We start from the raw sequence: 17,966 nt of genomic DNA on the forward strand, positions 1-17,966 counted from the left end.
TTTCTTTAAAATCGAAGATGTATGCCGTTTGAAAGGTATTTCTATAAAATTTCATTGTAAAAACCTCGTTTTCCTAAAAGTTATGAGGGAAAAACTCGGATTTTGGGAATTTTCAGAGGTCCTCCCCCCACCTTCCCCATTGCACTATTTTCTATCTTATTTTCGTTTCCGGGTCAAGTTGTAAACATTAACCAAACTTTTGCCGCACCAAAATCTTTAGCTGATGCAAAGTAACGAAATAACGAAACTTTTTTTCTTTTCCCCCCTCCCAGACATCCGACTTTCTCTCTTATCGTCTCTCTCTATCTCTATTATCCTCTCTCTCTCTCTCTCTCTCTCTCTCTCTCTCTCTCTCTCTCTCTCTCTCTCTCTCCTCCGTCAACTGTCACATCGCAGTTATCGCCCTTCGCTGGTTGTTCATTTCTCCAATTATGGCTGCAGTCTATCGATCTGCGATCAAAGCGCTTGACAAGTTGGTTCCCTCACGAATGGTTCCCTTATGGAACCATCCTGCAGGTTAGTGAATGCTTTCTTTCCTTTTGGGGGAAACATAACATTACATACACTCATCTTCTCCGTCAGTATTCGTCTCGGCCGACAAAGAAATGAACAAACTCGTTCGAAAGCAATTAAACTCGGACTAGCAGCCAATAACTCAGTCATCGGCTTTGAACAAACGAATAATATTTCTGTTTGCATTTGTGTGCATCCAAAATAATATTCCTATGTGCATTTGCTCGCACATCCACAATGTGATGTGAGGGGAATTTGACTTCTATTTCTAGCAGTCGCATAGAGATTCGTGTGTTGTTTTGTTTTACATCTGCTTTTAGCTTGTAATTTTAATTATTTATTGATTCTAGAAGAATGAGAAGCAAAGATGACTTGGACAGGATTTGAACCCAAAACGTAAAATAACAACAAAATACCGCCGACTGTTTCTGTCCGAGTCTTTAATGAGTCTGCGCGATCAGTTTGTTTGGTGATTGGGGGAAAAGCGAACCCGGAATTACTTTTATTTGCTGTCTGACCCCTTCAGAGGCAGCGAACACTAATTCTAGCAGTTGAGACGGTTTCTGTTTTACCTCAAAACGACAGAAAAATCAGTGCATCGCAATTTTGTGACCTTGGAAATATCATTGACACCATTCCTTTTGTTGAAATCTTGTTATTCTAGTTTTCATTGATTTATTGTTATTATTATTTAAATTACAAAATGGTTGTTAATCTATTAAAAACGTATCTAAAGATAATATTCATAATTCGAATCATCTTTTATCATACACACAACACGCAGGGACGTGTTTTGCATGAAACTATCGTGTCTATCCTCCCCCTCGCACACACACACACCGCGACATGTGTACTTTAACAGGTTAGGACGAACCCCACGCCTCAGTTCTATGCAAATAAAATTATCTCAGATTTATTTTCACAAACCAGATGGATCCATCTTCGTAATTGGGAAACAGTTCGGTCGAAATACTGGCTTCGCCCATGTTACCTATCAACTTTCGCTTCTCGGTCGAGACATAAATACATACAGCGGGAGCGATGTACTGGCATATTCATGATGGAGAAAGAAGGCCAGGCAGTTTGTGACCATGCATCTCATTATCACAATAATCTCAGATTTCCGTTTGTGTATTTACTAATACCGTTTCTGTGTCACTCATGTAGAACAACTGAAAAGTTATGCCGGTATGACCTTGAAAACTTCGAGAAAAACAACGTTGTTATACTCGACATAAATAAAATCCTTCTTCCACTTTATTCGGTGACATCTTAACGCATTGGCACACTGGGGAGTTGCCCAGGGACCTCACATATCTAGGGATCCAATACTAATCTTTTCATACTCCAGTTGTGTATACAGGGGCCCCTTGTACATTGTTTGGTTACAAAGTAGTGTGTCTAGTAGAACATAAGTTATCAATGGAGTCCATCCTTCTCTCATCTTTTTTATCACAAGTTTCCTTTTCAAATACTCTGTTGCAATATACAATGCTAATGGGGCCTCGCTTTGATCATCATCATCATCGTTTAACGTCCGTTTTCTATGCTAGCATGGGTTGGACGGTTCGACCGGGGTCTGGGAAGCCAGGAGGCTGCACCAGGCTCCAGTCTGATCTGGCAGTGTTTCTACAGCTCGATGCCCTTCCTAACGCCAACCACTCCATGAGTGTAGTGGGTGCTTTTTACGTTCCACCGGCACAGGTGCCAGGCAAGGCTGGCAAAGGCCACGATTGGTTGGTGCTTTTTACGTGCCAGCGGCACGGAAGCCACTCAAGGCGGCGCTGGCATTGGCAACGTTTGGATGGTGCTTTTTACGTGCCACCGGCACAGGTATCACAACTACAATTTCCATTTGATTTTTTGATGTTGATATACTTGACTCAATAGGTCTCCCCAAGCACAGTGTGTGTATATATATATATATAGATATATATATAGATATATATCATCATCATCATTTAACGTCCGCTTTCCATGCTAGCATGGGTTAGACGATTTGACTGAGGACTGGCGAACCAGATGGCTGTGTCAGGCTCCAATCTGATCTGGCAGAGCTTCCACAGCCAGATGCCCTTCCTAACGCCAACCACTCCAAGACTGCAGTGGGTGTTCTTACGTGCCACACTCGAAATGGTGCTTCTTTACGTGCCACCGGAAAGGTATGCATAAGCGGGCCGGCTACATCCCTGGTAAAGGCCATGCATTATGGTCTCACTTGTCCTGCCAGGTCTTCTCATGCACAGCATATTTCCAAAGGTCTCAGTCACTAGTCATTGCCTCGGTGAGGCCTAATGTTTGAAGGTTGTACTTCACCACCTCGTCCCAGGTTTTCCTGGGTCTACCTCTTCCACAGGTTCCCTCAACCACTAGGGTATGGCACTTTTTCCAGTGAGGAAGAGCTCTATTAATGGCCCTTGAAGGGCTCTCCAAAACAATGAGACTTACTGTAGGTCAGCGTCTGGGAAGAAAGTACTGGGCATAATGGTTAGTGCAAGGCCCTGGGCATGAGGATACAATATGGATAACTAGAGGCAAAAAAAACAAGGAAGTCAAGAGTGCCTATGTAGAGGCCATTCAAGAGCAGCCAACTCCAAGGAGGACCCACTGTAGAAATGGAGTGTCTTGATGAGCAACTTCATGCCAATCAGTAGGGTGGCCTTCTATGGATACAGTGTAGGATGATTGTGTGTTTGTAGCAACAGCACCATCTTACATGTGGAATAGTACAGGGTGGCTCAAAAGTAGGTTTACAGTTATTCAACTATCTCTTTTGCATTCAGATATTAACAATTTAGATCTTAATTAAAAAAAAATTTGAAACCATTTTTCAGCAAGATAGAGCATCTCCACATTATGCGTTGACAGTAAGAGAGTACCTTAACCAAGCCTTTCCACAGCATTGGTTTGGAAGACGTGGCAGCTTCGAATGGCCACCACATTCACCTGACCTGACACCAATGGATTTCTTTTTTGGGGGTGTTGTAAAGAACAAGGTTTATGAGAAGAATCCTAAAACAGTAAATGTTTTAAAAGATTACATTTCTGATGCATTCACTGAAATTGATGGAGATCGGAATTTGAGTCACACTGTGTGTCAGAGTGTTCTGAAGAGGTTTGAAGAATATTGCAATGTTGAAGGAGATTTTGAGCATCTGAGAGATTAAACATTGTTTAAGATGTGCATAAACAATGTGGTTGTAAGATAAAAATTTTAATGTAATAAAATGTTTTAAAAGAAATTTAGAGTGCCTACGTGATAACTGTAAACCCACTTTTGGGCCACCCTGTATTTCATTGCGGGTCTCAACTAAGGTTTGAAGAGGGTCAGCAGTTGGCTCAAGAGATGAAGTATTTTTCTAGCCTTAAAGAGAACAGCCAGTCTATGATCTATTCCAAGGTGCACTTAACTCTCACACTTTTCTTCTTCATAACGACCTACATACAGTCGCTCATTATAACTCACTCATCTGCAGACAACACTTGTCTCCTCCACTTTCTGCTCATAAGTATCATTCAGATGCATTATTGTCATCCACTCTTACTGTCTCTAATTGTTTTCAGCCAGCCTCATGCTAAATTCCCAGCAGTCGTGCACTGGTTCCACTCTTCTACCATAAAACATTTCTATGGCTTCTTCACTGCTTTTAACTCCAATCTGCTAAATCAATGGGAACAACTGCTAGCCGAGTTTTCATTTTATTTTATTTTTTGACATGCTTCAGTCATCTGACTGTGGCCATGCTGGAGTACTGCCTTTAGTCGAAGAAATCGACCCCAGGACTTATTCTTTGTAAGTCTAGTACTTATTCTATCAGTCTCTTTTGCCAAACCACTAAGTTTTGGAAACATAACCACTCCAACATCGGCTGTCAAGTGATGGTGGGAGGACAAACACAGATACAAGTACACACACATATAAATATATATATATATATACACACAATGGGCTTCTTTCAGTTTCCATCTACCATATCCACTCACAAAGCTTTGATCGGCTCAAGGCTACAGTAGGAAACACTTGCCCAAGGTGTCATGCAGTGGGACTGAACCTGGAACCATGTGGTTGGGAAGCAAGCTTCTTACCACACAGCCACCATTTGTGTTTGTCTCCAACCACCACTTATGTTTTTCATTTGTTACTTCTGTTTTGTATACCCCTGTGTGAATTGTACCTGTGCTGGCACCAGGTAAAAGGCATCCAGTACACTCTGTATAGTGGTTGGCATTAGGCCATCCAGCTGTAGAAACCATGTCAAATCAGACAAGGAATTCATCTATAAATATAATATGTGACAATTAGTCGGTTGTCATAATAAAACACATAGGCATTTTGTCTTAATAACTGATGAGATGCCAGAGCAGACTTCAGCCCCGATATCTGAGTTTTATTATGTCAATCAACTAATGTCACATATTATATATATATATATATATCATCATCATCATTTAACGTCCACTTTCCATGCTAGCATGGGTTGGACGATTTGACTGAGGTCTGGCGAACCAGATGGCTGCACCAGGCTCCAATCTTGATCTGGCAGAGTTTCTACAGCTGGATGCCCTTCCTAACGCCAACCACTCCGAGAGTGTAATGGGTGCTTTTACGTGCCACCGGTACGGGGGCCAGTCAGGCGGTACTAGCAACGACCTTGCTCGAATGTTTTTTCATGTGCCGTATATATATATATATTACATATACACATTTATACAACAGGCTTCTTTCAGTTTCCATCGACCAAATCCACTCACAAGGCTATGGTAGGACTGAATCTGGAATCTTGTAGTTGAGAAGTAAACTTCTTACCACACAGCCACAATTTATTTGCGAAACTCCAGCATTGTTCTTCTTCATGTTCTTTAAGCATTTTCTGTACAATTAGGGTCTTTCCTCTCATGCTTCCTCATCCTGAATCCAATTTCCTTTCCTTGCACACCGTCATCTTTGTTCAGGCTGGATTCTCCATGTTCCATTGATTGTCTCCCCATAATTGAGACAAACTCCATTGATTTTTATTCTTGCTTTCTTTATGTTTACTTTATTCATAACTTTCCCGGTTTTCTTCGTTCATGTATCATTTTTACAGTCTGTGGTGGTGGTCCATTCTGGCACTCAGCTACTTGGTTGCTGAGTTGTTTCGTAGTCTTCATCATCATCATCATCATCGTTTAACATCTCTTTTCCCTGTTGGCATGGCTTGAATGGTTTGGCAGGAGGTGGCAAGCCAAAGAGAAGTTGCACCAGGCTCCAAGTCTGTTTTCTATCAATGGATGTCCTTCCTAATGCCAACCACTTTACAGAATGTACTGGGTACTTTCTACGTTGCACAGGAGCTTTTTATGTGACACCAGCACTTGTGCTTTTTATGCACCTGTCCCTAGTGTGTAGCATGTAGTTTGTAACTAATTATGTATGTCTCTTCTGATTAGTTACCACTGTGTAGTGTCATGGGGCAGGTGTAGCTGAAGAGTTAAGATGACAGTGTTACTGGTGACACCTGTCTACAAATAATATGGGAGGCACCAATATTGCTAATTACTTATAAATCAAAACATTAAAAAAAAAAGGACAATCTGTTATTGGTACCAGTACTCACTTGTAAACGTCTTACCTTTAATACAAATGGTAATCAGAGTATTGAGTTACATTTTATTAAATGTGGGTCTAGTGAGGACTGGACCCAGCAGGCAAAGTAGAGTTTGACTGCTGGGTTCACTCTGCAACCTGCCCTTTTATTGGTAAGATGCAAAGTAATTTGAAGGAATTTTTCAAGAAAAGGATGTATCTTACTAATCAAGAAATATGATCATTTTATGACTTTATAATTGATTTCCTTTTCTTTTAATTGTAGGTCCTAAGACTATTTTCTTTTGGGCACCAGCTTTTAAATGGGTAATGTATTGAATTTATTTTCTACTGCCAAAGCAAAACATCATTGATAAAAATGTTCTACAAGAACTGACGTGAGTTCTTAAAAGTTTAACGAAAAGACAGGTAGCTGTGGCACCCTTTCTCAATGAGGAAAATTAGGATGGCTAATTCATTTATTCTTTTATTCAGAGGTGAGATTTCATTCTATTGCTACTCCAGTTTTGCCTTCACTGTCATGTTCCTCATGAAGAAGAAATGATGATTGTAATGGAAACTTGAAGTAATGGCAGAGTGATGTCTCAGCTTCATATAAATGAAGGGACCAGCCGAATGTTTGTGTTTGTACCCCACCTACTGTCTCCTCCAATCACCTCCTTTCTGCACCTTCTCTCCTCTGTGCTGTTCTCCTTACTTACCTGCAATCACACTAAATGCCCTCACACATCTACCACAACCCCCACCCCAGAACGTTCTCTTTGTTTCTCTTCATCATTTGCTACAGACACTTCAGTCCTGCCCACTCACCCAGTCCAAACTTCTGTATCACCTCATTTATTCTCTCCACCCCCATTGGCCTTGAAGGACCCTGTCCGGACACAGCTTTGCCACCATCTCTCTCACAATCACTCTCCTTACTCTCTAATTTAACTCACTCTCCTTTCTCTTCCAACTTGAGTATCCATGTATCTACTCTGCAGCAAGACACCTCTCTCTGTCTCAATATACTTTTAATCTCTCAACTGTTCTCAAAATTATCCCCTACCCCAATACTACTCCCACTCTTGATTGAATGGTTTTCAGAAGGGCAACCAATAGTGGACACCATACCAAAGCAAACTGGAACTCGTTGCAGCTCTCCGGGGCCATTTGCAAAAGATTGGTTTCTCCTGTGTCCTTAGTGTTCATTGCTCCTGCCCATCTTCCATAGACAAAACGCTTCTTTCTCTCTCTGACTTTCTGTGATTCTGATGCACTGCTTGTGTCTCCCTCTGGCCCTAGGCACACTGCAACAAGTTTCTTTTCACGTCTCTCTTACATATTGAGCAAGGCCATTTACCTGAAGTGGGTGGAGGCCTGTCTGTTTTCTTGCCTACTAGGACTTGTTACAAACTCCATTATGAGAGTAATTGTCATCATCATCATCACTGAATGTCCATCTTCCATGCTGTCGTCGTTACTACACATGTCTATAAGTCACCAAAGGATGTTACCTTGAAACACTGTATATTTCTTCCCAAATCTGTCAAACTCTCAACTTTGACCAGTTCGAAATATTTTCAAGAAAAAGTTTACGATTCTGGTTGTGGATGAAGAAGACTGTGAGAACAAATTTAGCAATTTTTGGCAAAATATGTACCCTTTTGCCAAGCTATAACAAAAAGTTAGTGAAATATTTTAAATGTTTACAGTTGGATAGATAAACAAATATAACAAAATATAATTTGACAAAAAATGTGAATTTTTAATTATTTTCTGAGATTTTACAAAAACAACAAAAATATTATGGTATGACGAGCTCGTCATACCATCCAACACGACAGCATTGAAAATTCAGATCTTGGGACTTTTCCGAAAGTCCTCTCCCACCCTCAAGATTTTCCCCATAAATTTCTTTATAATCGTAATTTATGCCGTTTGAAAGGTATTTCTATAAAATTTAATTGACTCCCCACCCCCCATTTTCCTAAAAGTTACAAGGAAAGCTCGGACCGTGTTGCGGAGTGGCTGTGTAGTGGGAATAGATTAGGGTTATTCTGAGGGTTATATTGCCTGTGGTTGATGTGGTTTGGGTTGAATTTATTGTTAATTTTGTAATGTGGGTAGGGAGAGAAGTTATGTTGTTTAGTTAAGTTGTGTCTAGTTGAATGTTTGAAGTATCCATGTTGAGAGTTAAATCTCGGAGGCAAATTTTTCCATTGTCTGTGAGATGATGGGGGTTGATTGATAGGTAATGGTTCTCGAAAGTTTTGGTTAGTCTGGAGGCTTTGATGGATCTTTTGATTTGTGTGTAGGGGACCTTGAAAATTGCAGCCAGATTTTCTATTGCTTAGGGTGCAGAAATCACCAGTGCCGCCATGACTGGCTTCTGTGCCAGTGGCACGTAAAAAGCACCAATCGATCGTGACTGTTGTCAGCCTCCTCTGGCCCCTGTGCTGGTGGAACATAAAAAGCACCCACTACACTCACGGAGTGGTTGGCACTAGGAAGGTCATCGAGCTGTAGAAACACTGCCAGATCAAGATTGGAGCCTGGTGCAGCCTCCTGGCTTCCCAGACCCTGGTCAAACTATCCAACCCATGCTAGCATGGAAAACGGACGTTAAATGATGATGATGATGATGATGATGAAGCCAACTGTAAATAAACAAAGTTTGAATGTTCAATTTCTTCATTCATATAATCAATATGTGTGTGTAAATATTTATATAAATATACTCTTTTACTTGTTTCAGTCATTTTGACTGGCCATGCTGGAGCACCGCCTTTAATTGAGCAACTCAACCCCGGGACTTATTATTTTGTAAGCCCGGTACTTATTCTATCGGTCTCTTTTGCCGAACTGCTAAGTAACGGGGACATAAACACACCAACATCGGTTGTCAAGCAATGCTAGGGGGACAAACACACACACGCATATATATATATACATACGACGGGCTTCTTTCAGTTTCCGTCTACCAAATCCACTCACAAGGCTTTGGTCGGCCCGAGGCTATAGTAGAAGACACTTGCCCAAGGTGCCACGCAGTGGGACTGAACCTGGAACCATGTGGTTGGTGAACAAGCTACTTACCACACAGCCACTCCTGCGCCTCTATGTTGACATATTTTAAACGGTGCTTTTCAAATGAAAATGACCTCTTAGTAACATTAAAATAATAGGGTATCTAAAATTTTTAGAAATAATTCTTTTCAGACACAGAATGTGTCTGTATGGAGATAAGTTTGCTTCCCGACTACATGATTCTTGGCTCAGTCCAATGGTGTGGCACTTTGGGCAAGTGTCTTCTGCTATAACCTTGGGCTGACCAAAGCTTTGTGAGTGGATATGGTAGGCAGAAACTGAAAGAAGCCCATCACATATGTATGTGTGTGTGTGTCCTGATTGACAACCAGTGTTAGTGTGTTTATGTCCCCCTAACCAAGCGGTTCAGCAAAAGAGACTGATAGAATAAGCACCAGGCTTTGAGAAAAAAAAAAGTGCTGGTGTCAATTCATTCAACTAAAACATTCCTCAAGGCATTGCTCCAGCATAGCCACAGTCTCATGACTGAAATAAGCAAAAGATAAAAAACTGCATGTATTAAATATGAATGTGTGAACTGCATAGTAATGAGAGCAATCATTACACTGTGGCATTAACTAAGATGAATTAATTCCTCGTTGGTTTCTAATTAATTATTCAATTCCACATTAGCTTGACACGCTTGTTCTAAAACAATGTAAATGCATAATTCTATTTTTATTGTATGCTAATTACCTAATATTCCGCAATGTTTTATATATGTCAACACTCGGCACTAACCTGACATGAAATGCCATGAGAAACTGAAAGAGATCTCATGAGAGCAGCAACATGAGATCTGATTAAACCTCGGTGTGCTGCCTGGCAGGGCTGCTGAACTTGCTCAGTATTTCGTTTCTCTGCTTATTTTCAAGGAAATATCTTTTTACCCTTCTTACACTTTTTATAAACATTGAGTATTGTCTTATCCATTCCAGCTCCTCTAAGCAATGGCAGCACTGTAAATTTGACAAGTTGGGCTGAATTCTGCTCTTCTTCTTTATAAATATATATATATATATATATGTGTGTGTTATGAGAGGTAAGCATGTCAATAAGACCCAAAGGTGTCCAGGTAATGCTAAGTGCTATGGACAGGCTATAGTTAAGCAAATGAAGGAGTCCAACGTAGGTCATATGTCAGCATGTGTATATATAAATAAAAAAAATTACAGAATGAGATAAAATCCAAGGCTGTGAAAGATTTCAGAATATTTATAAATAGGTCTTACAGCTGTTTCCAGGATATTTTATATATCCCTTCAACGGAGACGGTGCGAGAAAATGGTAAAGCAATAGTTATTCTAGATAAGATACGAAATGGAGAGTGAAGTGGAGGAATGAAAATAGATGTGAGATATGCAGGGATATTGCATCTGTAGTTCCATTATTTAGGCAGAATGTTATACATATAAGATTCTAGTACTTTGTGAGTAAGTTCCAATATATAAAATATCCCAGAAACAGCTGTAAGACCTTCTATTTATAAATGTTCTGAAATCTTTCACAGCCTTGGATTTTATCTCATTCTGAAAATTTTATATATATATAGAGAGAGAGAGAGAGAGAGAGAGAGATGTATGTCTATGGTCCTGGTAAGGTAGAGTATTTCCAATGCAGCATTCAACCGAGGCTTTAGGCTATCTGCACTATTGAATTCCAGACTAATAACAAAATTCTTCAGCTATAGAAAATCCTGATTTCACAACAGTAAAGCTAAAAATGTGGGTTAACTGAAGAGTAAAATCTAATTCAAATAAGACAAAGAAAAACCTTAGCACATCTTTAATGGTCAGTTGCAATTGTTTCTCTACCAACTCTGTTTTCAAGGCCAATTCACACAAAAGTTCCAAGTGAAGATTTATGTAATTTTTGCTGTTTGAAACTTTAGAGTGGCACTTTTTCAAATCTGCAGCAAAGGTGCACTCTCACATTGTGCATCTGCCAGGCTTTGTGTAGACAAGTTTCTGGTCTTTGATCAAAGACTATAATGTTTTCTAACATAGACAGAAAACCATGCATTTTGAGTGAGAGAGAGAGAGAGAGAGAGAGTAGTCAATCATATCCCCCCCCCCCCAAGTGTTTGAATAGTATTTACTTTATTGATGCTGAAATAATAAAAGGAAAATTTCACATCATTTAGATTTGAATTCCTAACATAAAACGATGGAATTGAACATTGCAAAGCATTCATCTGACATCTTGCTGATACTGCTATGAATACTGAAGAATATGTGGTTCTGCAAAATATGTGGAAAATGCCTTAATTTTAGTAGATTATTATTATATTCTATAAGTCATTATTCCTTGTAATAACATTCAACATTATTCAATACAACACTGAGCCTCGTTCGACTTACTATTCATGTTCACCTTGAAGAATTGCGAATCTAAAATTACGGGAAGTTTATATCCAGTTTAGATCAACAACAAGTTTACTGATAATTGTAATCGTCATTGTTATATAAAAGTTTGTTTTCCATGCTGGTATGGGTTGAACAATTTCACAGGAGCTGATAAGGCCAGGAACCATACCAGGCTCCTCTCTCTGTTTTGGCATGGTTTCTACAGTTGGATGCCCTTCTTAATGCCAACCACTTTACTAGGTTGCTTTTTCCATGGCACCAGCACTAACAGGGTCACCGAGTAACTTGCAAAACCCCTTCAGCTGGAAAGGAGAGTAGTGGGTTAGTGGGGTAGTGGCTTGGTGCCTGTTGATGTGAGGGTTAGGGGTATAGAGGGGGAGAGGTAAGTGTCCTGTATGTACATTGATACTCCAGATAAAATATTAATATTAAGTATTAAGTCGTCCCAGGACTGTTTGAAGAATACTAGAATTAAAATATAGTTAATTAATATCTCTCTTTTGTTTTTCTCAAATGCATTACTTCAATATTACTGGGGTCATAAATGTTTCTTTTTTTTTGCTCTTGTTTTCAGTCCCTTGTAATTGCTGGTTTAGGGGATTTATCTCGACCTGCTGAAAAACTTAGTCTTACACAATCTTCAGCTTTAATGGCAACAGGTAACTATCTTTCTATTTCCCAATGACGTTTCCATTTTTCTTTAATGTTTTAACCCTTTCTACCGAATTTATTTATTATATCAAAATACCCCTATTACTTTGTCAGCTGTCTAAATAATCTGGCAGAAATATTCCTTCCTGCCATAGGCACAAGGCCTGAAATTATGGGTGGCAGGGGTTAAGATCTAGTTGATTAAGTGAACCCCCAGTACACCAGTGGTACTTATTTCATCAACCCCAGAAGGATGAAAAGCAAAGCCAACCCCCAGTGGGATTTGAACTCAGGAAGTGAAGATGCATAAAATGCCGCTAAGCCTTTTGCCTGGAGTGCCAACAATTCTGCCGGCTCACTGCCTTAGAAATTCAAAATATTGGTTTCAAATTTTGGCACAAAGCCAGCAATTTCAAGGGATGAAGCAAGTTGATTATATCGACCCCAGTACTCAACCTGTACTTATTGTATTGACCTCAAAAGGATGCAAGGCAAAGTCAACCTCAGCAGAATTTGAACTCAGAACCTGAAGGCAAACAAAATGCCACCAAGCATTATGCCCAGCATGCTAATGATTCTGCCAGCTTTCCACTTTATAGACATTCAAAATATTGAAAGACAAATCGAAATACGTTGTTATTACAGCAATGGAAGAAAAAACCCAACACAAATACATGAAAGCATTTAGTTTCATTTGGAACCAAATATTGCTAGAATGGAATTTGCTTCTCATTTGTTGGGGGAGTGACAGATTGAATAGCATAAGTACCAGTTATGTACTGAACTCAGTTGAATTGTTCTTTTCATTGCTAGAAAGGTGCCCCTACATAGGTGCTGGAAGCAGTTGTAATGTAACAATAATAATAATAATAAAGAAGGAATGGAAAGAGTAAAATAATTGAAGCTAAATCAATGTAGGAGACATGCTTGGGATGGAGATCTGCTGAGGATGAACTAGAATGAGTTGAGAGGGATTTATTAAATATTCAACCTGCATAAAGGTTGAAATAAGATGGGAAGGCAGATGAAAATTAAGGAAACTCTGTCGTTATGGATATAATGGACATAACGAATGCAAGCTACCATGTATCAAGAGATTAGATGGAAGTATTAACACAACTAGATTAAAGGATGTTGGAGCTCACAAAGGAAATGACACAGAATATACAAGAGTGTTGTCATTCTGTACTGCAGAGCAACCCCCCTCCCCATTCAGTGCCTGGTTGTATGTTCAATGGACATTAAAACCAAAATGATTATTATGATGACTTCACCTTAGTATACAAACCTGATCAAAAGGTATCACAGCTGCTGCTATGAAAAGAAAACTACAACACACATCGGTTTGGCATTGAATCTCCTTTTTTTGAAGTTGGCCCCTTCTGAAGTTCCACACTTGATTCAACATTGCTGGAAGCATTTCAGGAATTCCTTTTTGTGGGGAAGCAAGTAGTCACCTTGTCACATTCTCTTGGATTTCATCAACATCTTGAAATCATGTTCCTCTCAAACCTTGGTTTCAGGGTCATAGCCATGGACCAACAATTTGTCACCTGCCATGACCATTTCAAAAGCGTTTTTGCATTCCTCAACACAACCGAGGAGATCGTGCACAACCGTAAGCTCGCAGAATCGTTAGCACGCCGGGTGAAATGCTTAGCGGTATTTCGTCTGCCGTTACGTTCTGAGTTCAAATTCCGCCGAGGTCGACTTCGCCTTTCACCCTTTCGGAGTTGATAAATTAAGTACCAGTTACACACTGGGGTCAATGTAATCAACTTTCCCTTTGTCTGTCCTTGTTTGTCCCCTCTAAGTTTAGCCCCTTGTGGGCAATAAAGAAATAAGAAACTCAGTCTTTGTTTTGAGATGACCCCACTCTACAACACTTTATATTTCCCACACTGCTATAAACAACAGAAGAGAGAGAGAGAACATTATGATTTAGTGTGCATGTGCTACAGAGTTGAAGGTCAACCTGTGCCAAGAAGCTTCACTCTGTGTACTTTAGCTCTGTTACCATAGCAACAGTCTCGATACTTTTTGATCAGACCTCGAACTGGCTTTAAAATACTTGAAATGAGTTTAAAGATAGCAGGTGGCTGTGTAGATGAAATGGTAGAATGCTAGACTAAATGTAGTATTTAGTTGTCTGTCTTCATGTTCTAAGTTCAAATCCATCTGGTTGTCACTTTGCTTTCTATCCTACTAAGATTAGTTGACCCACTGACATTAATGTTTTAAGATGAATTCAAGTAACTATAAACCTCTGTATAAGTGTAATCAATATTTTATATTAACGAGCGGTGAGCTGATTAAAGAGTCGTTAGCATGCTGGACAAAATGCTTGGCAGTATTTTGTCCATCTTTACATTCTGAGTTCAAGTTGTACTGAGGTCGACTTTGTTTTTCATCCTTTTGGGGTTGATAAATTAAGTACCAACTGATTATTGGGGTCAACATAATCAACCCACCACTCCTCTCAAAATTGTGCCAAAATTTAAAATCAATATTAAATATCAAAGCATAATCCTGTGAGAGAAGTTCTGGAGCTGATAAAATCCCATCTGTTTCTTGCTCTGATAATTCTGAAAGATTAATGGATATTTTACAGCAATATTAATTGTAGTCTCAATATCAATCATTTTATATCTTTACTTTCAGGTCTCATCTGGTCTCGCTATTCAATGGTTATAATCCCTAAAAACTACAGTTTGTTTGCTGTAAATATATTTGTAGCTCTCACTGGAATGTATCAGTTGAAGAGGATTTTCATGTAAGTTTTCTATTTTCACTTACAGATATTTAGCATCCGTTGCTTTATAAATCACAGGTTTTTACATTATTTTTAAAGTTGATTCATCTTCATTGCCAATGAAATCGTTTCTCTGACTAATTAATATCAACATTCCTGAGTCTTGTTTGAATATGTAAAACAAATTTTTCAATAATTTAAACCCCTTTTCTCATTGGGTGCACGTGTACTTTTTGATATCACCTCATACATAAACACACATACACACACACACACATACATACATTCATTCATACATACATACATACAGACATACATACATACATACAGACATACATACACAAACACACACATACATACATAGACAAATCAATTTACATAGAACATAAAAAATATAGACTACCAAGGAGGGAGTGCATAGATGTCTCTCATGGCCACTCTTTACCGTGAACCTGGTCCTTAATAAAGCTTTCAAAGTTTAAATTCAACTCATTTGAGCACTACTACATGTCTTTATATTGGGCATCTCTGGCTCTCACCTTTTCACTGTAGATAATCATGTGTGTGTGTTGATGTGTGTATACAGATATATAGGTATATCTATGTATGTGTGTTTCTGTGTTGGTGTATGGTTTCCTTTGTCTCTGGGTCTGTATATGTCTGTCTGTCAATTTATGTGTGTGTGTGTGTGCAGGTGTGTATACCTACATACGATTGTATTTATATGTATGGGTTTCTTTCTCTTATGTATGCTTGTGTGTGTATAAGTGTGTATATGCGTCTGACTATGATATTAAGTGTGTCTAATCTGCTGTTCCTTTGTTACTTAAATAATTTCATATGACACTCTTTGCTCAGTTAATGCTTTGTGAGTTTTGAGTTCTAACACCAGGTTGTTAGTATCACAATACCTGAGTGAAATATTAACTCTTGTGTGTATGTGTGTGAGTGTGCTTGTTGGTGTACATGTGCATGCATGTGTTTGTGTACATGTGCTTGTGTGTGTGCATGCATCAGGTGCCCTTGCTAGTGTCTTTCAAAATCTCTCCCATTCCAATTTTTTTAATTTTAATTTTCAGTTATTTGCTTTTTTAAGTTTCTCTTTTCTGCTCTACAACTGAAATAATGTTTCTTTTTACAGGTACCGCAATTATCAACAGTCATGATTTGGAAATACTGCAAAATATAGGAATTTTGATTTGAAATGCTCATTATTATTAAAGGAAGATTTATTTAAATTTTTGGAATAATTATTTGTTGATTTACAAAATGACCATGTTAAAGCAATAAATTAAATTACATATATTAAACATTTGTTGTTGTTGTTATATTTAGCCCCCACCCCTTTAACCCTTTCACTACCAACCCAGCTGAAACCACCTCTGGCCCTGTAGTACAAAATGTCTTGTTTTCATAAGTTTTGAATTAAAATCTTCCACCAAACCTTAGTCACAATTTATGTTCCTAACTGAATGATAACCAAGTTATTTTACTAAATTTTTTGTTATATTTAAAGTAATTGAAAGAAATACAGAGCATCTCAAAATAAATACAGTAATGAAAGGGATATGATTCCGCAAGAAATTGTTGTTGACAAACAACCGCAGAATTTGTATTCACCTCAATAGACATCATTGATTGGTTGAAATTGCCGAAATGCAAGAAATAGGTTACAAACTACAGAATTTTCTCAAGAAAGCCAAGAGAAAAAGATGTTTTATGTAACACATTCTACCAGTATACGAAGTTTAAAAGTGTTTAGTTATAAAGAAATTATTTTTAAAATCTGCCGGTCAAAGTGCAAAGATCCACAAGTTGACACCAGGACTTATTCTATCGGACCCTTACGTCGAACTGCTAAGTTACGGGGACATAATTACACAAGCATTGGTTGTCAAGCGATGGCGGGGGACCAAATAGATGAAGTTTCTGTCTACCAAATTCACTCACAAGGCTTTAGTCGGCCCAAGGCTATAAAAGCAGACACTTTCCCAAGGTGCCATGCAGTGGGACTGAACCCTGAACCATGTGGTTGAGAAGCAAGCTTCTTATCACACAGCCACACCTGCTCATATATATATATATATATGCACACACAAAGAGAGAGGGAGATAAAGTGAAACAGACTTTGGGACCTCACCTGCCCCTAACTGAGATTCAAAACTGAATTTGTAATTTCCCCCTAGCCATACACCTTATTGTTCTGTCAGGGATAAACGCTGATATCTGTGTGGCTTCTACTTGACTCTGGACCTTTTCTATGCCATTGTAGCATGTCTGTATTAGCATTGGTTTAAACAGGCATTTTTGATCCCAGAGTAGGCTCTGACGACACTGTAAGTTTACAGCTCTACTCGGTCTGTGATTGGCTGAATAAACAGGCGCTCTCTGCTACGTCCGATTGTCACTTATACAATGTAGCTGTCGCCAAGTTCAATCGAGTTCCTTGTCTCGCTTCTTTAAAGGGCTCGTTCTTCCGCGTGTGCCGCCAGTATAGACCAAACTCGATGTCTTTATCTCATGCTAACTAGAAACACTTCTATCAAGTCTCTTTCTATATCCACGAAGCACAACTAACGTCTTCACACATTCATTCACTGCTACCACGCTACAGACATCTCTATAAAACATTGTACTTAACCCACACTGCTGTGAATAAAGCTTAACTACTGAACGAGAGCGAGTTCTTGTCTTATATCACCACACAACTAACGAACACAGATGGCGAAGTTTGTCTGCCAAACATTGCTATCAACAACTACCGTCGCCGACATCGTCATTTTCAACCAACAACCATGGAGTCAAGTCGACGTGAGAACAATTTTTGTTAAACAAATAACCATCAGACAACGTTAAGGTGGTGGTGGTATCAACAAACCGCCACACTGGTGACCTCAGAACCTTATAGCCACATAGCAAACCTCCTTGCTAAAGCGGTGTAGAACGACCGTGCGAAAGGAGAGGTGACGAATGAATGACTCCTTTAAACACCATACTCTGTTTTGCTACACATTTCTTTGCATTTATT

The 17,966-nt window shown here is 39.1% G+C and overlaps 1 protein-coding gene across 1 annotated transcript; it reads left to right on the top strand.

Annotated features, from left to right (window-relative positions):
- Positions 1-360: 360 nt before the first annotated feature.
- LOC115227933 (mitochondrial pyruvate carrier 2) lies at positions 361-16,248 on the top strand. The gene is made up of 5 exons (XM_029798636.2): positions 361-516; positions 6,366-6,406; positions 12,110-12,194; positions 14,848-14,959; positions 16,080-16,248. The coding sequence occupies exons 1-5, from the start codon at positions 432-434 to the stop codon at positions 16,102-16,104; spliced, it is 348 nt and encodes a 115-aa protein (XP_029654496.1). The 5' UTR covers positions 361-431; the 3' UTR covers positions 16,105-16,248.
- The last annotated feature ends 1,718 nt before the right edge of the window (positions 16,249-17,966 follow it).

Source organism: Octopus sinensis, linkage group LG2 (assembly GCF_006345805.1).
Source record: "Octopus sinensis linkage group LG2, ASM634580v1, whole genome shotgun sequence".
NCBI lineage: Eukaryota > Metazoa > Mollusca > Cephalopoda > Octopoda > Octopodidae > Octopus > Octopus sinensis.

Bases quoted from the DNA above. Each gene is read 5' to 3' on its own strand.
- LOC115227933 (XM_029798636.2), top strand. From the start codon at position 432: ATGGCTGCAGTCTATCGATCTGCGATCAAAGCGCTTGACAAGTTGGTT. The intron at 517-6,365 runs GTTAGTGAATGC...TTTTAATTGTAG, and splicing joins CTTATGGAACCATCCTGCAG to GTCCTAAGACTATTTTCTTT. The intron at 14,960-16,079 runs GTAAGTTTTCTA...TTCTTTTTACAG, and splicing joins CAGTTGAAGAGGATTTTCAT to GTACCGCAATTATCAACAGT.